Raw genomic sequence first — 22,440 nt, forward strand, 5'->3', positions numbered from 1 at the left:
CTTTCCTTTTTGCAGGTCAGTTTTTTTGTGGAAATAAACGTTGTGATGAGAAAGAAGGCTTGAGGAGCTGGGAAGTGAACTTTGGGTATATTGAGCACGGTGAGAAGAGAAACGCACTTGTTAAATTAAGTAAGTTGAGTTTTAGTGGAGATGTAGTGGATTTCTCTCAAGATAATCTTTAATTTAGAATTGGAAAAGGTCTAGATTATTTACAGTTCAATTTTAAAAGATTCTTCTCCCCTGTAGTTTCCCCAAACCTCAAAGAAACTTTGAGTGTAAAATTTTTAGCATTTTGGTAGCACTTTGATAAAAACAATTCTAATGTCAGATTTCTAGCTGGTAACTTGTAGAGTGAAGAAGATCTCACGAAGTTGAGAATGTCACTAGATTGTGTGTCTAGGTGACAGTGTCAGAAAAGGTGGTGTGGACCCTGTGGCTGAATGTGTAGCTGTCCTGTGGACCCTGTGGCTGAATGTGTAGCTGTCCTGTGGACCCTGTGGCTGAATGTGTAGCTGTCCTGTGGACCCTGTGGCTGAATGTGTAGCTGTCCTGTGGACCCTGTGGCTGAATGTGTAGCTGTCCTGTGGACCCTGTGGCTGAATGTGTAGCTGTCCTGTGGACCCTGTGGCTGAATGTGTAGCTGTCATGTGGACCCTGTGGCTGAATGTGTAGCTGTCCTGTGGACCCTGTGGCTGAATGTGTAGCTGTCCTGTGGACCCTGTGGCTGAATGTGTAGCTGTCCTGTGGACCCTGTGGCTGAATGTGTAGCTGTCCTGTGGACCCTGTGGCTGAATGTGTAGCTGTCCTGTGGACCCTGTGGCTGAATGTGTAGCTGTCCTGTGGACCCTGTGGCTGAATGTGTAGCTGTCCTGTGGACCCTGTGGCTGAATGTGTAGCTGTCATGTGGACCCTGTGGCTGAATGTGTAGCTGTCCTGTGGACCCTGTGGCTGAATGTGTAGCTGTCATGTGGACCCTGTGGCTGAATGTGTAGCTGTTCTGTGGACCCTGTGGCTGAATGTGTAGCTGTCCTGTGGACCCTGTGGCTGAATGTGTAGCTGTCCTGTGGCACGGACGGGAAATAAGCTCGCTTTGACAGTGAGTCGAGAATTTAGGAAAGAACCCTTTCAAAGACGTTTTCACCTCGCATACAGTAATTTTAATTAATAATAGGTCTCACAATGACATTTTCATGCCTGTATATAATAATATATGTTGCTCTCTTTTACCCCTCACCTCCTGGCTGTCTGTTTTTCATTAGTCCTCCTTCGTGTCTTGATTTTTGTTTTTGTTGGTGGTCCAATGAGTATAATTGGGGTTACTTACAGAGCACGGTGAGGAATTATTTATAGGTACATGGGCAACACTTAGAAATCTTCAGGAAGGTACAGGGCCTCATGTGTCTCCCCCACGCTCACTTATCTAGTGCAGGTTTTCAAGTACTCACGACTGCTGAGCATTCATGAGTCTAGTAGCCGTGTCATGCTCAGAGGACGGCGTTACACAACATACCATGCAACCTCTGGATCTTAATCTTTTCCCCGCTTTCTTGTTGATGTTCCCTGGGCCTTGGAGGGGTAAGACAGGTGCCCTGTGCAGAGCTGAGCACTCACAGCTGGTTATTCTCAGCACTTTGACCTGTTTAAGTCTCTGCAGTAATTATCTCTCACTGTAAAAAAGTTGACCACAACACCATTCTATTAGTGTTATTATATGCATATTATGACATCATGTTATTATGTTAGGAGATATCTTTGATGCTGGATACTAATTCTGCCTATGAGACACAATGGATGACACTTTTTCTAAAGTCCTTTTAAAACAGTTTTTCCAGACACAGCAAGGCTGATACACCATGAACTTACAGAGATTATGACAGCATACGTAAGACCAGCACAGGTTCAAACTAGACAGGGGAATAGGTACAAAGTCCTGATCCTAAGCAAAAAGCTATTTGTAATTGAGAACCTAGTACAGAGAGTGGGGCAGTTCATCTGGCACAGGGTCCCTCACCTGCTCGTCTGGCTGGTGTGGCCTGCCCTGAGCAGTGGAAGTCCGCCAGAGTTGGGGACAGGGCCCAGCAGTGGGGCAGAAGGTGAGGTGGGCGGTGTATGTAATTGATAGCTGTTGTGACAGGGACAATCCATTGTCTTCAGTGAGTCATACCTTTTCTCTAAGAGAGGAAGAATATGAAGTGGGGTGGGTGGAGGGGGGTCTCTTGGAGGAATAATATAACCAAAATACATTGTATGAAAATTTTTAAAAACAAAGCATTGTTAAAAATATTTTCAACTCTCAAACATTTTAATATAGTTTGAGGTATAATGTTAGATTATTTTCTTCGTATTATTTCCTATATATAGCAAGGGGTATACAGAACATGAGAAATCATAATTAAAATAGAGTAACAATATAGTCACACAGATTCAGAAACTCAGTGATATATGTTTTTCTCTTTTAGGATTATGCCAAGAATGTTCCTTTAAATTAAATTTTCATCACAGGTAATTTTTTCTTTTAAAATACTATTTTTAATATTTAGTAATTTAGACCGTACTCATTGTTTTGTCTAAATCTCAATCTGGAAAGTGGATTTAGTTTATTGTTTAGAAAATAGAACATTATTGTGTCATTCATGGAACCGGAGATCCACTCTACCTTGATCCAGAAGCAGTTTTGTATGTGAACATCTGTGGGGGCAAAGATGCCCTTTAGGAGAGTTGTTAGTTTGTAGCCAGTGGCCAGACACTGTAATATTCTTCGAAATGATATTAAAAAGCAGACTATATAAAATGGTTCTTAGAATTTTTAAAGTTCAAAAGTAAGCGTGTGACGCATGTGTGTTCTGAAGCCAGAGGCAGACATTGATTGTTGTGCTGTCCGACTTTCTCAGCATTGCTCACTGAAGACAAGGCCTCTCACTGAACCTGGAGATTGCCATGTTTAACTAGTTTGACTAGCAGGCCATGGTGATTCTCCAGTCTCTGGTCTCAACCTTTCTGCCTCTTAACCCCAATATTATTAGTGGACATGGTCACACTGACATTTACGTGGATTCTTGGGATTCAAATTCAGATCCTCAAGTTTATACTGAAGACTCTTTTACGCTCTGAGCCATCTCTCCAATCCCCCTTGTTACTTTTAAACAGTCTTTTAAATAGAGTTTCTCAGTGATACAAGCGTCATTGGTAAAGTCAGGCTCCTGTTAAGTCATCTGGACTGTGTCTGCTGTATTGAGTTAGATAGCACCATTGGCCTAACCATGCATACATAGGAGATCATTGACTTCAGTTTTATTGGTTTTATATTGTTGTTAATTTCTTTATTGTTGTTGTTTTGTTTGTTTTGTTTTTGAGGCAGGCTAGCCTTCAATAATAATGTATCTGAGGCTAGCTTCAAGTTTGTGATTCTCCTGTCTCAGACTCTTGTATGCTGGGGCTACAGGTATACACCCCCACACCTGGCTTAAAACAGCATGGATGTCTTAATCAGGAGTCTGCTGAGAAATATTTAAGAGCTTTTTTTCTTGTGTTTCCTTCTTAAACAATTAAAATTAATTGCTTTTCACCTATTGTACTGACTAAATTGTAAGAAGATGTAAAGCCAGAACAATAAAAAGGCAAATTATAAATTGTCTAATGCTGAGAGGTGAGTTAAAAATAAGCACTTTCTCCATTCCAAGATCTCTTTCCTCTAGTCTGTATTCTGAGAGGAGAGTGTACTCTCATCGTGTCAGAACCGTCACAGCACTTGCTTCTCCTCGTGTTTTCTCTGCTCTGTGGGTGTGGGTCACATGCTGGCGGAGGGCTGAGTAAAGCTGTCTTATTAGTTGTGTGGAGACTCACAAAATGGTTCCCTATCACTGTTTAGGCTTTATTATCTTACAGAATTATCTTAACTTGTATATTGACCTGAAATATTTACATACTCATTCAAGGTTCTTTAATATATAAGTTATATGTACTTTAACTTTTTTAATTTGCTGAATTTTTTTATAAAATAAGTTGGAAAAATTAACTTCAATATTGTGTTGTTTAATATAAAGGAGAAAAGAAATCAAGTCAAAAAAAAGGAAGGCTAAAACCAAGATTGAGTGTGACGATTCACCACGTAAGAAATCCAGATCATCTTCTTCAGAGGCCTCCAAGGGGACGGATGAAGGTAAAGGAGGTTTAAGAGCTCCTCATTCCGAGTGTGAAATGCAGTCTGTGCGGTGCTGATCAGAGTCTCGCTGGTGGTGCAGTAGAACTGTGTTTTGTATCAAGTAAAGGAAAGTGGTTGAGAAAGCAGATGTAGATTTATTGTCACTTACAGAGCAGAGTTGGCTTTGATTCCTTTTGGGTAGGTACAACATATCACATGATACTGCAAGCAGTGTCAGTTCCTGATGTTTGCAAGCTGTGTTACCTGGAGGAAACACCGACTCTTTGAGCTTACTTTCTCCGTGTATGTTGGGTGATGTGAACACCCACCTCCGTATTTGTCAAGCTCAAGCAGAGTCAAAATGAGAATGTGAAGGCGCCCAGAAGTGTAAAGCAGCTTTACAGTCTGTCACTCAATCTAAAGTCATGATTGTACACCTAGCATATGGGATTATGAGAAAACCGAGATAATTTGTTAAAGAATTTGACTAATGCCTGCCATGTAATTAGCTATTGTAAAGGTTACTTCTAATTGCTATTTCAGCATCACTAGTTAATTGCCTATAACTTCTACTGCATCAAACTTACAACTAGGTGGCAATGCAAGATTCAACAAATTTAAACTAATGTTAATATAAGATTTGAACAGGAGAGGGCTCCCTTGCTCTAGATAGGAAGATAGTTGGCTGAGGTGCATTCTTGAATGATTTTTCCTTCTTGCGTACATAGTACATAGTATTGCTGAGTTGCAGTGGATGGTTAGTAGAAGAACTATTATCCTGTCGTTTATTGAGAATTGACATTTGAACCTGAAAGTCTTTTCATGTCTTTCTTAATTATTTCCTAACTCCAAAGTAAATCTTAATTAATAAATGTGAAAATCTCATTTGAGTTTAAAATTTTTTATTTATTGTAATATGCTAATATAGTAATATATCATTTGAAAATTTGGTTATATTCATTATTGCATTAATAATGTTGTTACCTTTTGCTATAATCATATCATGTAATCATTCAATTAAGGAAGAGCTCATCTCTACCTAGACCTTCTTAATTTGGCATAAGCTTTAATAATATTTAAACATCACAGTTGCATATGACATTGACACTACTTATTTATCCAAACCTAGACATCCTTTCCTGTTGTATGAGGCTGTATCCTTTATAGCTTCATGTTAGCATCGTAGAGAGTGTTAATTGAGTGGCTGGGCGGACAACTGAAGCCTACATGGATGGATGTGTAGAATAATGAATGTGTAGAGAGGGAAGTAAGACAATAGCTTGTGTGTGAAGAGTGGTTGCTTTTGCAAATAAGGAAGAACAAAATCCTTAGATATAGATTCACTCTCTTGGCCAAAGATTCAAGACCGTCTCTCCCCGTTTCCCTTTCTCTCAGCTACCTCACCCTTCAGTTTCAGTTCAGCTCAGTTGGAAAGGCCCTTCTTAAGACCGTCTGTCTCACTTCCCCAGACTAGGAATGCACAGAACCCTTGAAATAATTCATTTCTGTTTAACTCACCCCCATTTCTAACACTGTAGGCATTTAGTGGATGTTAGGTGAGGGAGTCCTTTGGTGAATTCATAGTTGGAGAAACTCCAGAAATCAGTCCCAGATTCATAATCAAAATGATGTTCTGGAGTTCTTGCTTTTCGATCTACAGTGTCTGACCAGCGGTGTTGATCAGTTGTATGTTGGTCTGAAGTCACTGTCTGAGAGCTCGCCCTGTGACCTGTGTTGGTTCTGGCTTTGCTTCAGTGTCTCAGGGAAGAGGAACCCAGCCCACCTACAACAGCCCTTCACATTTCAGATGGTCATGTTTGCTAGAGCTTCCCCCTGACGTGTGGCCCCAGCCTACACTTCCCAGTTTGGTTCTGCTGATGTCAGGAGGCCCACAGAGTTAGCCTCTCTGTGGCTACATTGGGCACATTTCCATGCCTTTACTCTACACTCTTGGACCCCTTTTGCCTCTGAAAGACAAACACTTAGGCTTCTTAGCACTCTGCAGTTTTGTTAGGGTGTCATTCTGTCACCTCTACTTTTTATTTCGTCACCCTCCAGAAATGTCTCCCAGAGGATTCTGTAGAGTGGTCATTTAAGATAAAGATAGATGGTGGTGGTGGCACACACCTTTAGTCCCAGCACTCGGGAGGCAGAGGCAAACGGATCTCTGTGAGTTCGAGGGCAGCCTGGTCTACAGAGGTAGTTCTGGAACGGCCATGGCTACACAAAAAAACCCTGTCTTCAAAAACAAAAATACACACACAGACACACATGATGTGTATTTTTTGCTTCTTGTCTCCCTCAGTAGTTACTGCTGAAAAACTGTGCTTTAACAGCCCCCATGGCTGGACAGGGTTGGCTGCGGTGTGGCTCAGTGGTGGAGCACTTGCTCTACAGCTGCAACACTTCACCTCCCCTTCCGTCTCTGACCTTGGAAAAGATGCTGTGGAAATGTATATTTGTACACTGTTCAGTGGAAGGGCTGACCATCTTCACAAGAAAAAAGCAATATTATTATTATCAATTTGCAACCTTTGAAGTGTTTTTAAGTCATGTGAGACTTTTGCTAGGCTCTCGGATTTTAAGTTTTATGTTAGCTATCCCAGGCTTTATGAGCACATAAGGTGATCCATCTAAAAGGACCTAACATTTTAATTGAAGAGATAAGACTAAGGGACCTGAAAGATTAGAAAGTAGTAAGGGTTTGTTTGTTTGTTTGTTTGTTTTTGAGCATAAGAAAACCAAATTTGTGAAGAATTTATGGTTTTATCTACAACTGTCAACACCACCCAAAGATGATTCTTGGTAAAATGATGCTGTTTTCCTTTCAGGACATTCATCCTCAAAAAAGCCAGAAGATTCTACAAACAGTAAGTATCAAGCTTTTCTTTCTCAAATAGCAGTATGTGGACTCTAAGCATTTGTGATCTGTGTTTTTTGTTTGTTTCCTACTCTGATGGGAATCATATTTGTACAACCTGAGAAGAGTCACAAAGGACAAAAAGTGAACATTAATTCTTCAGTAAAAACAATTGGAAGTTTCTTATTTTAATTATAGAAAGCACCAGAGGCTTTTCAATAAATATCATTCATAAACATTTCTGTTTCACACTGCGGAGTGTGCAGGAAGAGACACAGGTACAGTTGGAGTGGGGAAGGAAAGGCAGTTGAGACTTAGAGATTTCTCACTGTACCTGAGTCTGAGCGGCCCTGTGGCTCTGGACTGGAGGAGCTGCTGCTGTGGATGGTGCTTCAGTTTTACCACTTAGAGTGAAGCAGTGATTTTACCGGATGACTGCTACAGATCCTTTATTCCCCGTGAAATACGCCCCAGGTGTGCACAATGACTTACAAAAAGTGTATAAGACTGTTTTAAAATTCATGATGTAGGAGTAATGGGAAACAAGGTGGAATAGCAGAATAAAGACAGAGGCAAAAGTGTACGCTTTACCAAAGCACGTCACATGACTGCAAAAACAGACCTCGGCTCTGTCACTGTTCCCCATAACTAAAGCAAGTAATGAAATCGCCAGCAGAATAACAATGCCATTGTCAAATGATAAAGAGACCTCAGTGCATATTTAGCTTTTTCCTGGAAGCTTTGAGGGAAGAATCTCCTGTAGGATTATAAAAGGGAACATACATTTATAGGTTTTTGTTTTTTTTTTAATCCTCTGTCTGTGATAGAGAAAATTAGTTTTATTTTTTAAATTGTAAAGTTTATTTTTATTATTATTTAAGTTATATATGTGAGTATATCCACTTAAGTGCAGGTGCCATTGAAGTGCAGAAGAGGGCACCGGCCCCCTTAGAGCTGGATTTCTAGATGGTTGTGAGCTGCTGAATGTGGGTACTGGGAACCAAACCCAGGACCTCTGAAAGAGCAGCGCTCTTTACCACTAGCCGCCTCTCCAGTGCTGCCCCTTTCCCTGCATTTTTAAAATATTTCTTTTTATTGCTTAAAATTTTTAAGTGAGTATTTTGAGACAAGGTCAAACTATTCTTGAATTCATGATCCTTCTGTCTCAGTCTTCCAGATTTCTAGAATTATAGGCATATGCCACTGTGTCCAGTTAGAGGACATCCATTTGTGGTGAGTTAAGCTCTAGGCTATTCACTAGGTCCCCAGGGAACCAGAGAACTCAAGGAAATTATTCAAGGCTAAGTAGTTACTGTCAAAGATAGGGTTAGATTCAAGTCTGTAGTCTCTAACACAGTCGTTTTGCTCTTTGTGATGAATTAATAAGGTGTAGCCCTATTATTTACATTGTAATTTTGACAGAATGAATAGATAGGGAGGTAGATAGACAGACAGATCCATCTTAAATGATTGATCTGTCCATGTCTTGCTTCTTTTGTAGAATGGGTGTGTAAACAGGCCAGCTTCATTGAATTATTGTGAAAAGAGAAGACACCCATGCACAAGGCCTGTGCCGTACACAAAGGAAGTCCTTGATACCCTGTAGTTCTGTTGCAATGCCAGCAGAAAGAAAAATGCCAGACATTAAACAGAGTCTGTATTTGCTCTCTAGAATTGATCAGATCAAAAGTTAATGCCTGTTGTTTATTATAGTTACTGCAGACATTCACCATTCCATCAGTGGAGTGAGTTTTAGTTACCATATATATCCATTCAGGAAAACCCAAAGTATTTAAGCACCCACGCTAAGGAGAACATCAGAGGCTTGAGTAGATCAAACACAGAGCAGCCAGTGTGTTAGGAGAACTGAAATTGTGCTCGGGGAAGAATGCTGGCGCAACTACAGATGTTTAGTTTGGAGGAAGGTGAAGGAGTGAGAGGAGGGAAGGGGGAGGATGAGGTCGTAGAAATTGGAGGCGTTTGGAGGCTGTTACTATATGGGAGATTTGTTTTTGGTGATTGGTCACAGAACTAGAGTCTATAGCTAAAAATGGCCTAAAGACATATTTTTGCCTCAGTTTAAGAAAAACTACCATTTGGAATTGTCTGACAAAAGGAATAGAGGAAGTGAGCTATCTCAGGAGACAGACCGCACGCTGTATGTTATCAGAAGTGTTACAATGGATGGGTTCATTTTGGAGGTAGAGTTGAATGAAAATACTCACAGAAACCAATAAAGGCTCTTGCTGCCAAGCCTGATGACCTGGGTTCCATCCTCAGACTCACATGTCCTCTGACCTGATTACTGCAGAGACTCAGCAGTGATGCTGTAAGGGTGTCATTGTGTATCAGCCCTTCTCCTTGTCAGTCCTGAGCAGTACTCTTTGTCACCCCTGCTGGTTGGTGTTTGTAGTGACTGTCACCTCAGGGAACCAGGAAGTTTTAGATTCATAGGGTAGAAGGGACTTTACAAATCATTTAGTCTAGTCTATACATTTGTTTCCTGAGGCATTTTAAGGTGAGTTAACTTTTTTAAAGTAAAATTGCGTTATCTGGTCTCAGGAAATTGATGTACAGGGCTGGATCAGTAGTCCAGTTGGTACAGTGCTTCCATGAAACAAGAGAAACTAAACTCAGTCCTCAGAGCCCACTTTAAAAACTGGGCTAAGGTCAGCTCAGTAGGTAAATCTGCTTGCCACCAACCTGACAGTTTTGATCCCTGGAACCCGCATGACAGTGGGAGAGAACTGACGTTCACTGCTTGTTGTCTGCTCTCCATACTGTGTCTTGCATGTACACGCCTGCATGTGCATGTGCACAAATAAGTGTAAAGAGAAATGCTCAGGTGTGCTACCACACACTTTGAGTCTTCCTGCTGGGGAGTGGGGACAGGCAGATCTCTGGGTCCTTGTAGCCAGCCTTACCTGCTTAGTGAGTTGAAGGCCAAAGAAAGACCCTTACCCAAAAACAAGGTGGACAACACCCAAGGAACAGCACTGACCTCTGGCCTCCATGCTTTTCCATGCATGCACACACACATAGAGCTATACTCACCACACACATAGACAAATACACAAAGGAAATTGTGAGAGGAAGCTGACTTGTGGAAAATATTCTTGGAAGGGGACAAGAGTAAGCAACAGCAGTTTGTAGTGTAACACTTTTTTAAAATCAGCTGCTAGGTTTGGAAGGCCCTGTAGATTCTGTTCTCTGACATCTTAACAGTAATGCCAGAGAGATGACTTTATTAGGCATAATATTTTCTATTATTTCTAATCTCAGTGAGTGGAAGATTTTATTCTTTCTTCTTGTGTGATCTGTTCAGGACACTGGAATTGTAGTGATGGCTGTCACTGAACAGACATCTTCCTCCAAGACTTTTGAGTTCCATCACCGTGTGTACCTAGCTCATTAGACTGCACCCTCCCCCTGCTATTTGTTAAAATCGGTGCCACAACAGGCTCAGTTAGGATCAAAGTTCAGGCATACACATTGATTCAAGGATCAGAGTCCAGCGGGTAAAAGGCTAGCACCACCATGGCAAATCAATGCTGCTTTATTTTTGTACTGTGCTGTGCTGTGCTGAGCCGAGGGACATTCTGTACTGGCAAGCCAAATCTGGGTTAAGTCAGAACTGCAGTGTTAACTCCTCCAAGGGGATTATCTCTTGCAATGTCGTTCTTAGTGTCTGTTCGTCATCGAAGTCATGGGAGTTAAGGTCTGTAAAGAGCACGCTATGTTAGGGTGTGCACATGAGAGACCCAGCCTCTGTGTAAAACAACAGTTACCTTACAAAAAAAAAAAAAAAATGTGCCAGACATTTATAAAAATGATGCTTATTACTTTAATTATGACAGCTGTTCAAAAGAGTGGAAACTGAGGAACCTTTCTTCTGGAGGAAAACCCGGCCCTATAGCTGCTTTAGAGCGCATGTTTGGTTTCCAGTGGTGCTACTTTTAGAATTTGATATTTTATTTGGAATAGGTAAGCGCCTAGATAAATGCAGACAGAAATGTGCACCGTGCAACAAGAGAAACAATTCAGCTGGGCTGTGGTCCCACTGTGGAGCCCTCGTCAGCATTTTTTAAGACCCTGGGTTTAATCACTATCACTGACCCCTTCGATAAAAATAAAAAAGAAAACAGCCTAAATTTCCACCATTCAGGAATTGAAGATTGGGTAATGACAATTTATATAGCTGTTTTTATTTTGTTTGTTTGTTTGCTTAAAGCTTTCGTGGGACTAGAGAGATGGCTCTGTGCTTGAAGCATATAGTGGTCGACAAAGGACCCAAGTTCAATTGCCAGGACCTTTGTTGGGAGATCTGACGCATCAGACTTCTGTAGGAACCTGTGCACTCATATGCATCGTTAAAAATAAAAATAAATTCTTTAAAAATTTTTTAATTATAAAAAAACCTTTGACATATTTATATATAGTCAAGGAAAGCTGTGCTATCGCAAATATTTTATAGTTACAGAAAACATACACAGTACAATCCAATTTATTTAAAAATGTGTATGTTATGTGTCATAAATTTGTAAGGGCCAACCAGACTTAAATAATGATCGTATTACCTGTAAGCTCGGAATAACTTTTCCTCTGTACTTTAAACATTTCCAAATTGCTCTTATTTTAGACAATGAGCACTTATTACCTCTAAAATAGTAAAAATAATGTATTCCTCTTTAAAAATACTAAAAAGTAGACCTCAAATGGATCACCTAATATTCAACTGAAATTTGCTCAGTGTTGGATAATGTGCAGACAAACCACCCATGATTAACTTGGTGACTCCTCTTCAGTGGCAGCCATTGGTCTAGAGCTGTTCTTGACTGTTGGTCCTGATCCAGATGTGGTTTCTATGGAAATCTTAATTTCATTTCTGCTCTATGACCAAGAAAATAACTAAATCAGCTGCTAGTTTTGTTCAGTGTAACATGGGGAAGGTGTTTCTAAGATGTGCCCTTTTTGCTGAGACTGGTATTTCTTGTATTGTTTAATTTTTAAAATATTTATCTGGAGGGATAACTTAAATTTCCAGGGAATTGTAGAAATTGCTGTTAAATTGATAGTTAATTTAATTGCACGGGTAAATTATTCAAAATGTGTTATGTTAAAACAAAACATTTTCTTCTAAATGAACAGGAAACACTGATGAGGAAGACAGTGCTTCAGAGTCCGAGCTCTGGAAGGGTCCCCTGCCAGAGACAGATGGAAAGTCACAGTAAGTGCTAGATTCGTAGATGCTCCTTCTGCCGTCAGCTTAGGGGCTGTGGATACAGCTGTTCTTGGTATCAGCTAATGAAAAATTTAATGCCATGAAAATTTAGTGCCAAAGACTCCCTTCCCTGGCAAGGTGAAAGTCTATTACCAGCCATTGTTCTTGGCCGTAGAGAGGCAGTGGGCCCAGCATCAGTTCACTGGAACAGACAGCCCTCTGTTCCTGCTTGGACTCCCTCTGAGGCGGCTGCTCACTTGCATCTAGGACAGCCTGTCCCATGATGTTACATTCTCAGAGCCCATGCTGAGGAGCTCCATGGAGGTTTACACAGCTGTGGAAATCCTTGCCAGCACTCATCCCAGCCTCCCAACAACAGATAACTCGGAGCACTTGCTCTCTGCCGCTGCTGACTTCAGAGCCTGGGCTGCTTGGCTGCTTGAGGCCGGCTGCAAACACTGCCCTTATTTAGCGCTTGATGCTCCTCACAGTAGTGACAGGTTCTACTCAGAGTTCTCTTCTTTCTCTTAGACATAACCCTTACGAGCTACAAATACATATTTACTATTCCCAAATGTCCTCACATCCCTGAGACTAAGACTTGTATTTTTTTAAACATAGTTTCTGTTTCATGCATTTCTTAAGCAGATTAGAATTTGAAATTAGAATTTGAACAGAGAAGATAGAAAGTCAACCAAAAAAGCAAAGACAAGCAATGTTGTTTCACAAAAGTATTTCAAAGAAAACTTGAGGGCTTTTGAGAGAGGTACCAGCATGTGAGATATTCCAGTTTTAACAATTTTGAGAATAGATGATTGTTTAGAAACTCAGAATTATTTGAATTATAAAAACATATTGATATATAGAATGGTCAGCTCTTATACTGAAAGTATTTTATTTTTATTAGTCTCATATAAATGTATCTTAACTTTTTACGCTATTGATTTTTTATTTAGTTTTTATTATTTTGAGTACTCTTGAGTATAATCCACGTTTGTACTTTTTTTAATAGGGAAGAAGAATTTGATGATTATTTTCAGGACTTGTTTCTGTGAACTGGGAGAGAGCATCATTCCTTGGTGAGGAAGTGTACCGTGAAACTCCGTGAACTTGTCCGTGCTATTGAGTCTGGACAGCCACCAGGACAGACTGTTTCAGACACTTCCTCCTTCACTCGTGTAGCGTCTCAGTTGCTTTTCTACAAATCTGTTTTGTCCATAGCTCTCCAGTATATGATACACTGTTTTAAGTGACGTTTGAACATGAGTGATTGGCAGTAAACTGTAAATAAACTATTTCGTGTCTAATTTTAAATGGTTAGTGTCAAGAGTTTTTCCTTTTATCGGACAATTGTTCATTTGCTCTGTAACTGCTGGCCCAGCTTCTGTTAGGCATGAGGCACTGTGCTGAGCTATTTCAGAAGTCATTTTGCAATCCTTTCTGAACTGTCAGAAAATAGTAAATTAGTGTCAGGTGTACTGATGTTAAATATTGTGTAAAAGTTCCTCATTTCTTAAAGGTGTTCTTCAGCTTACCACTTAAGGTGAGTAAAAAGAAATCCTGATTTCTAAGAGAAATTATCTGAAATGTCCAACACCAAAGTTATTGGCACTGGAATTCCTATAGCTAAGCATTCTTACAATGAAGGTATCTTAATCATCCTGCGATCATCAGAAGATAGAGTTCTGCAAAATGAAATGCTGGGAAGACTATACATTGTTTTCTAGTAGAACAATATATTTTGGAATAAATACAATTGATGATATTAAGTCCAAGTATGAATTCAGATAATTATATAAAAATCACAGCATTCTGTTGTATGTTGGGTGTGGTTCTCAGGGGTTCATGGGAAGGAGACACAGGCACTCTGAGGATGGTGTCTAGCCTTTCCAGCTGGAGGGGATCAGCCTCTGGCAGACTGACTCTCTATAGCTTAGCAAAGGGCTTTTTTTTTTTAAATCATTAATCCAATTTACACCTTTAGCAAGTTAATTTCCATATCCCAAAACCTCTTATCTAAGCTCCCCAAAGAGACAATGCCAAACGCAGATTCCCAGCTAAGGGCATCTATCTCGGTTTGCCAGGTTCTCCCCCAGCCAAGTTTTGCATAGACTTTGCACCTTTAAAAAACCACCAGACAAGATTCACATATTTCAGAAGGAAAGTACTGGAGACAAAAAGGTAGCAATCACAAAAGACAGCTTAAAACTAGGAGCTAACACCCGGAAAGCAAACCAGCTACAACTCTGCTGGAGCTCTCCCTACAGCGATCTAGCACAGTGGCTGATGATGGGAGTCATGTGAAGGCGTCTGCAAAGTCTGAGGTGATGAGGTGATCGACTCTACAGGGCTACAGTGAGGTTCTTTTGAATATTTTTCTTGGAAACTAAGATGATACGTGAAATATTGGCCAGCTGCTTCATGCTCTGGTTCCTTACATTATCATTTTTTAATACTTGAGGCTCAGGCCATAGTTACTAGCACTTGCTGTTCTCCCCAAGGACCCCAGCTGGGATCCCAGAACCTGGGCCAGGGAGCTCACAGCAGCCTGTAACTAAAGTTTGTGTGGATCTGAAGCCTTCCTCTGGCGTTCACCAGCAGAGACACACATGTCAAATAGACTCACTCAGACACATACATATAAATAAATCTTAATATACCTCCTGGACTCATTTCAAGAAAGCATATTTTTTAATTTAAAAGATACTGGCATAAAATTCATTGTTTTTGTCATATTTTGTTCTTCGAACTTTATTTAACTCATGGGGTTTCCAGGTCAACAGTAGATATTCTGTGGATACAGTGTTCCTGGAGATTTGCTGTTCTGTTACTGCAGGGCTACAGTGAGGTTCCTTTGAATATTTTTTCATGGAAACTAGGACGATACTTGAAATATCGACCAGCTGGATCATATTACAACATTAAACACGTTTTGGACTTTTTGTCTTCGGTAATACCTCCTAAATCTGTGGCAGCTAGTGAAAGACCAGAAAACATCATCAGCAGTCAGTGTGATAAATACTTTTATTCCAACATTCTCATGATATCTGTGTCAGATTTATACTTAATAATACTAGCTTATAACTACTTCAAGATAACACTAGCTTATAGCAACTCCAAGGGTTTGACTGTTTACAGCCAACTTTTTATTCACAATTGGCTCACTTAAAAATAAAATTCAAGGAGCTCGAGAGATGGTTCAGTTTAGAGTACGTGTTGCTATTGCAGAGGACTCAGATTTGATTCTCAGTACCCACATGGTGGCTCACTCACAACCATCTGTAGGGACCCATTCCAAGGGATCCAAACCTGATCTCTGTATGTCAGATGCATGCACACACAGGCAAAATACTCATACACATAAATTGGGAGGAAAATTGAAAAGTAAAAAGAATGGGGTGTGGTGATACATGCCTTTAATTCCAGCACTTGGGAGGCAAAGGCAGGTGGATCTCAGTGTGTGACTCAAAAAAAAGTAAATAGGTACCCAGGTGCCAGGTGCATTGGTACACACCTGTAACCCCAGCACTCGGAAGACAGAGACAGGCTGATCTCTGTGAGTTCTAGACAGCTGCATAGGCTCTCTCAAAAAAAACAAAATAAAATGAAACTTGATAAGCAGTTATCATTTCTGTTTCAGTGAAATTAAACAAGTTAGACTCTGAGCTGGAGGAGCAAACACTGAAACCCAGGAGCACAATGGTCTTAATTCTCAACGAGCTCTCCAAGTAGTAGACAGAAATTAGAAATAAATGTATGCAAATAATGGAGAGAAGACCTGTGTCCACTCTGGGAGGAATCGGGAGGGGTTGGAGTTAGAACGACCAAAATGCGTTGTGCATCTACATGAAATTCTCAAAGAATTGATAGAAATATTGTATTAAAGAATGAAGACAATAAATATAGGAGCCACTTGGAAAAGGGGACAGTATCTTTCTCATCAAATTTCTTAGTCCTAGGACTTCTCATGGACTCACATTCTAACGGAAGAGACAAAGTAATTTCACAAGTTTAACAAACTAGTCAAGATCTCTGCTGCCTTCCTGGAGTGCGGCTCAGACCGTCCTGTGCAGCCCCTGCCGACTGTAATGCAGCTGACTACAGGCTCTGTTCTCTAGGTCAGCTGCCTACACTGCCATCTTCATCTGGTATCGGGCTTCTGCCCTCTCTTGACTATTCATAGACGTGTTTTTAAATGGTTCTGCTACCCCAAACTTATTCCCACTTCAGCAGTTGTTTTGGCTGTGAGCCTCGCCTTTTCAGGCTGAGCCATCCCTCCAAGCCATTCAGTAGTTATTTTACATGCCCTGCTTTGTTTTCTTCTGCATCCACCTCTGCTCCTTTGTGTGGGTTGGGGCTTACGGTCTTGGGACCTCAGCACAGACAATCCCTTTCTAGGAAGCCTTCCTCTGCTCTTAGTATACACCCCATGCTTTCTCCAAGGCTCACTGTCAGATTATGCATTGGTTGCTTAATGCCCAGCTCTCCCTCAGAGGTAAGAGCTTGGAGATAAGGTCTCTGTCTTTCCCCCAAGGTCTGTCTGACACAGCCTTGTGAGAACACATACCTTGCGAGTATTTTAATGGGTGGGCCTGAAGGCATCAGAAACTCCCATTTTTATTCTATTGAAAGGCATCTATAACTCGTAAGGCAAATATTCCTATTCTCAATGAACTAATTAAAATCTGAGCAGAGTTATTTAAAAACACCTTCTTGCAGGGCCTCCCACCCAGAGATGGTTTCTCTGCCAATAGGAACAGCTCAATAGGAAAGGGCTTGCCAGCTCAGGCTCAAGGACCCGAATCTGATTCTCAGTACCCTCATGAAAAAGCTGGGCATGGTGGTACACGCTTGTCATCCCATTACTGGGGAGGTAGGAGAAGGCAGATACATAGGTCTTGCCAGCCAGCAGCCTTGGCTAAATAGGTGAGCCCCAGACCAGTGACAAAACCTGCCAATAACAAGGTGCACAGTTCCTCAGGCCCCCACACCAACACTCATAAACGCACATGAACATCCGTGGGTAACCCACACCACCAGCTCAGCATTCTGCTTTCTGCAATGTGAGGAAATGCTCTACCATTGAGCTCCAACCCAGCCCAGCATTTTGCTATCAATATGAACCACGAACTTCTTACACTTACCTGCCTGGATCCGCGAAGTAGGGTTCCTGCTAGCACATACGGTCTGTATTTTTGTCATGTGACACCCACTCAGCCACCCCCACACTCACACATGCAGACTCGGGCTCCTGCTAACCTTTCTCATCCGTGGCTCCTTCTTCCTGCTTTCCTGCCTCCTCTTCGGCCACCCTCACCTTGGCCTCATACTCCTCTGCGAGCGATTTCCATTCCACCCTGTTCTTCTGAAGGCCGGTCAGCATGGGGGTAATCTCTGTGTGGAAACGGGAGAACTCCTACGGAGAATTTGAGGCGGGGAAACTAGTTAGTCCTACAGTTGACTTTCAGTAGTGTTCATCTGTGGAAGAGAAGCTGGGAGGTGGGCGGTGTCTGGAGCTACTGGGATGAGCCTGGGTGCTTCTGAAGCATGGGGAAGGCAGGTGCTCTTTGATGTCAAGGGGGTTTGTGCGTGGCTCTTGTGCATTTTATTCCACTCTGAATAAATCAAAGTCAGTGCTCAAAATACTACGGAGGAAATGGCCTAATGGTTTTCTTCATTGGTAACTTTTTTTTTTTTACTTTTGTTTGTTTTTTAGGCAAGGTCTTGCTGTATAGCCCAAGTTGGCCTGAAACTTACCAAGATGACTTTGAACTCTGATCCCCCTGCCTCCTTAGTGCTGGGATTACAGGTATGCACCTCCACACCTGGCTCACTCTAGTTATTGTTTGAAAGAAAAATTATCATTGGAATGATTATACAGTTCATTCAAATAATTTGTTTACATACCTTATATACAAAAGTACAAACAAAATCAATAAATCCCACTTGAAGTTTGGGAAGTTCATCTTTTTTGGTTCTGTCCATCATAGGCTAGAAAGAGAAGAAACCCCTTTAAGACGGTTTCCTGCGATTTACGGATGGTTTTGAATGCGTAACATGGTATGACGAGGTCTTTACAATCGGTTGCTGCTGCAGCACTGTCCTTTCCAAATCGCCTTGTTCCCAAAATTCATTTGCAACCAGAAGTGCTACCTGCAAAGAACAGAGGCACGGTTTGTGGTACCCACGATTAGCAGAGAGCTTTTGTCACGTTAGCATGAGTGACATCCGAGGGTAGGATTTCCAGTCAGTGCCTTGAGGCGTCATCAAGAAAGCTGAAGTTATAAAAGAGTTGCCACTTACAGGTTATTCTGAAATAGGAAGGGTTTTCTTCCTACTGGAGGGTTCATGATGGGTCTTATTATGTAGCCCAGGCTATCATTGAATCCTGTATCCTCCTGCCTCAATCTCTTCATGAGCAATCAGATTACAGGTCTGAATGACCATGCCTGATGAATTCCACATAAACATTTTATAGCCAATAATAAGGAATTCTGTCCCCCACTTTCACCCCCCCTCCATTTTCTTTTCAAACCCTTCTGTGTTTTTCTTGTTCTGGGACATGATCCAATAATCTGCTGACCCGTTGCTGTTTGTAAAAATTAGAATAGGACTCCGGGGTTGCCAGAGATCACTGTGTGGCTTTCCATGGGATTTAGACAGGGCCTGATGTGTGTCAAGAAAAGAAATGCCTTGGGACTTGCCTGACTCTGCACTTCCCAGGGTTTGATGATGGCAGACAGGTGTGTGACGGGTCTTAAGTGTGTGACAGGAAATGCTGTGGGGTTTGCCTAACTGCACCGCCCAAGGCTTAATGATAGCAGACAGGTCACAGGCGTGTGACAGGGTCACAGGTGTGTGACAGACCAGGAAGGCTATGGGACTTGCCTGACTCTGTACCTCCCAGGGCTTGGTGATGGCAGACAGGTCGCAGGCAGTCATCATCATGGCCCTTATGAAGAAAAGAAAAATTATTAAACTAGAAAAAAATACAAAACGTGCTGTTTTGCTTTTTAAAAAAAAGGAATTAATATTCTGCTGCTCACATTATGACCTCCTTTTTGGTTGGGTCGGCGGTTATGTATTTGATGGCTTCTTCTTCACTTTGCATCTGCTCACAGGCGTCAACAATCTTCTGAAACATGGTTCTCTTCCTGGAAAAGATGCAGCTGTGCATCAACATTTGCACAGAAAAGGATCTTTAGTGTGCACTTTTCATAGTCTGTGTTCCCACTCTGCCTTAGGCTGTCTGCCTAGCAGGGGCCGAGAGCCAGGATAGAGGGCAGGCACTTCTGACTATCTCTGGCATGGAGAGGGCTGGAGGCAGAAAAAGCACAAACCACAGAGTGGGGAGAACCCATGAAAGTTGGAATGCAGTAAAACCAAAAGTTCAAACAAGGAAAAAGCACAACAGAAACACAAAGGCCAGGAGCTGTACCATCTTAACACACTGCCCAACAAAAACACAGAAGCCAAAATACATGGATGATTGGTCTCATCATACATGGGAAATACAGACCTAAACAGTAGGGTATCTTCTCATACTCAATAAGTTAGCAAACCGAAATCCAATGTGTCCAGATCAAGAGTACTTCAGATATGGGATCAGAGGGCCCTGACGTGCTGCGGATAGGATGTAAATGGTGGAGCCCAACGCTGCAAGGTGGCATATGCACAAAACACATATGCACCCCACCATACTCCCACCATTATATTTAGAAACCCACATATATGCACAGTGATCTGCAATGTAGCCTTGTAGACAATATTGGAGATAATACACAATCTGAACTTATTTATGTGTAGGAGTGTAAGGGTGTTATTGTCTATCCAGCAGTTAAATGCAGTACAATTGAAGCAAGTGAATTGACTCTCTGTGTATTACCAATGGCAAATCTTTTCTTTCAATTTACTCTCTATCATCTATCTATCATCTATCTGTCTATCTAGCTACCTATCATCTATCTATCTATCTATCTATCTATCTATCTATCTATCTATCTATCTCTGTATATGTACTTGTTTGTGTGGGGGAGGGGAGTGCCCATCTATCTATGTGTAAAAGCCAGAGGTGGACATCTTTCCAGCTGTCCTCACTAATAGTCCCTCCTTATGCTGGGGTTCCAGTTGGTCACTGTCACCCTCAGCTTTTGGTCTGGTGCTGAGGAATCTAGACTCGGATCTCCGTACTTAAACAGCATTTGCTTTACCTATTACCCCACTTGCCGGTCCTTTCACTAATTTTAAATTGCATGTTTGTTTCCTCAGGGTCTTGTCTTGAATCTGGCGTGTTAGTGAATGCCATATCATCCACTTGAAGTGCTTCAACATGAATACTTTTAATCAATCTAGAAGTGTCATGTCACCAAAGGCAAATCTTTAAAACAAAATGCTGTGTGTGAAAAGAGAGCTGCAGAAAGATATTTACAGACAGTATGGTGTGATAGATGGGGAAAAATTCGAGATGCACCCAGCAGTGCCACGTAGGAGTATGAGTGGAAAGGATGGAACATTTCAGTAGCAGATGGCTCTCTCTGGAAAGTAAGAGGGTTTTCTGTGATGGAACGGTGGCGGGAGTGCTCCAGCTGCAACACTGCTTCTGCATCTGCCCTTAAAAACTTAATTCCTTAATCCCAGCACACGGGAGGCAGAGGCAGGCTGATCTCTGTGAGTTCGAGACTAGCCTGGTCTACAAGAGCTAGTTCCAGGACAGGCTCCAAAACCACAGAGAAACCCTGTCTCGAAAAACAAAACAAAACAAAAACAAACAAAAAAAAAAAACAAAAAACAAAAAAACTTAATTCTGAGCCAGGTGGTGGCGGTGTAAACCATTAATCCCTGCACTTAGAAGCCAGAGGCAGGCGGATCTCAATGAGTTGGAGGCCAGCCTGGTCTGCAGAGTGAGTTCAGGATAGCCAGGGCTTCACAGAGAAACCCTGCCTCAAAAACAAACAAACAGCCGGGCGGTGGTGGCGCACGCCTTTAATCCCAGCACTCAGGAGGCAGAGGCAGGCGGATCTCTGGGAGTTCGAGGCCAGCCTGGTCTACAAGAGCTAGTTCCCGGATGGGCACCAAAGCTACAGAGAAACCCTGTCTCGAAAAACCAAAAAAAAAAAAAAAAAAAAAAAAAAAAAACCCACAATTTTGAAGCACTTATGACATGATGGGTTCCCACTGGTGGGGTGTGAGCCCTGGGTGTCTGGATACCATGATGTTATCCCAGGCATTTGTAATCATAGCCGGGCTGTTTAATAGTTAGATTTTTAAGGAAGATGATCAGGGCAAAATTTGACAGTGCCAAAGTCACCAAATATTTGGATCCTGTAAATAGCCCACCTCTTTCTAATTAACGTTCACCACGAAACTTCATTTCACTTAGGAGAGAATGTGCACATCCGGTCTCCTTCGTCCTCTGCCGTGTGAAAACTCAAGTTCTATAAGTTTACTTTGTGTCTTAGAATCATCAAGATTGTTCAATCCAAAACTCTCACAGGATTAAATTTCTGAGCCTGAAATAGCACATACCAGATTCTGGGCAAGCATTCTACCTCTGAACAAACCCAGTTACAAACTAGCCCATGGACCATGGTGAATCACCAGGACACGTCGCCATGGCGGGCAGTTTCGTGACCTTCTTCTTCAGGCCCAGCACCGCTGTCCCCTCTGTACGGCCTCACATCACAAGCCCTTTAACAGGGCAGGCTTGTGCTTTCAAAGTTTATCTCCAAATAGAGTACGTTCACTGTCAGTCAACTATCTTGAGGATAACTGATGTTCCAAAAAGAAAGATTTCTGAGCCTGCTTTTAAAAATGTGTGCCTATGCGTGGATGCCTACAGAGCCCAGGTGGAACATTATACCTCTGAAGCCAGAGTTCGAGGCCATTGTGAACGTGGGTCCCGGGAATCCAACTCCAGTCCTCTGCAAGAATATCAAACGCTCACAAGGAATGAGCCATCTCTCCAGGCACGTGAACAAGCCTTTTAACTTCAGGGCAGGTCATGGAAGGCAGAACCACACCGGGCTCAGGAGCATTCTGATACCCATCCTTATACTTACTTGAAATACAACGCCAGGTCAGTTGCTATGATTGCAACCTCAAACAAATGGATCACTGTTTCAAACTGCCGCTTGTTTAGATTCTGGAAGATGTTTAAACTCTGCAAGGTGAACAGTTCACAAGAAAGGATGAATTCAATTCATCAATTCACAATAGAAC

At 41.8% G+C, this 22,440-nt stretch overlaps 2 protein-coding genes across 4 annotated transcripts in view; one reads left to right on the top strand and one right to left on the bottom strand.

Annotated features, from left to right (window-relative positions):
• Positions 1–13,519, top strand: part of LOC130880699 (protein FRA10AC1 homolog) — a 29,016-nt gene extending 15,497 nt beyond the window's left edge. For both annotated transcript variants that reach the window (XM_057779867.1, XM_057779868.1), the window contains exons 9-14: positions 16–129; positions 2,460–2,502; positions 4,044–4,159; positions 6,973–7,011; positions 12,150–12,228; positions 13,235–13,519. In XM_057779867.1, the coding sequence (XP_057635850.1) occupies positions 16–129; positions 2,460–2,502; positions 4,044–4,159; positions 6,973–7,011; positions 12,150–12,228; positions 13,235–13,277 (434 nt within the window). In that variant the 3' untranslated portion in view covers positions 13,278–13,519. The remainder of the gene's footprint in view (positions 1–15; positions 130–2,459; positions 2,503–4,043; positions 4,160–6,972; positions 7,012–12,149; positions 12,229–13,234) is intronic.
• A 1,616-nt stretch (positions 13,520–15,135) lies between these two features.
• Pde6c (phosphodiesterase 6C) overlaps positions 15,136–22,440 on the bottom strand; it is a 37,548-nt gene continuing 30,243 nt past the window's right edge. Inside the window, exons 16-22 of one of the 2 annotated variants that reach the window (XM_057778851.1) lie at positions 22,281–22,381; positions 19,269–19,376; positions 19,111–19,174; positions 18,301–18,375; positions 18,130–18,213; positions 17,482–17,638; positions 15,136–15,197 (exon numbers count right to left, since the gene is read on the bottom strand). In XM_057778851.1, the coding sequence (XP_057634834.1) occupies positions 15,136–15,197; positions 17,482–17,638; positions 18,130–18,213; positions 18,301–18,375; positions 19,111–19,174; positions 19,269–19,376; positions 22,281–22,381 (651 nt within the window). The remainder of the gene's footprint in view (positions 15,198–17,481; positions 17,639–18,129; positions 18,214–18,300; positions 18,376–19,110; positions 19,175–19,268; positions 19,377–22,280; positions 22,382–22,440) is intronic. The other variant, XM_057778852.1, reaches the window with a different exon arrangement.

This window comes from Chionomys nivalis, chromosome 8 (genome assembly GCF_950005125.1).
Source record: "Chionomys nivalis chromosome 8, mChiNiv1.1, whole genome shotgun sequence".
In the NCBI taxonomy this organism is placed as follows: Eukaryota; Metazoa; Chordata; class Mammalia; order Rodentia; family Cricetidae; genus Chionomys; species Chionomys nivalis.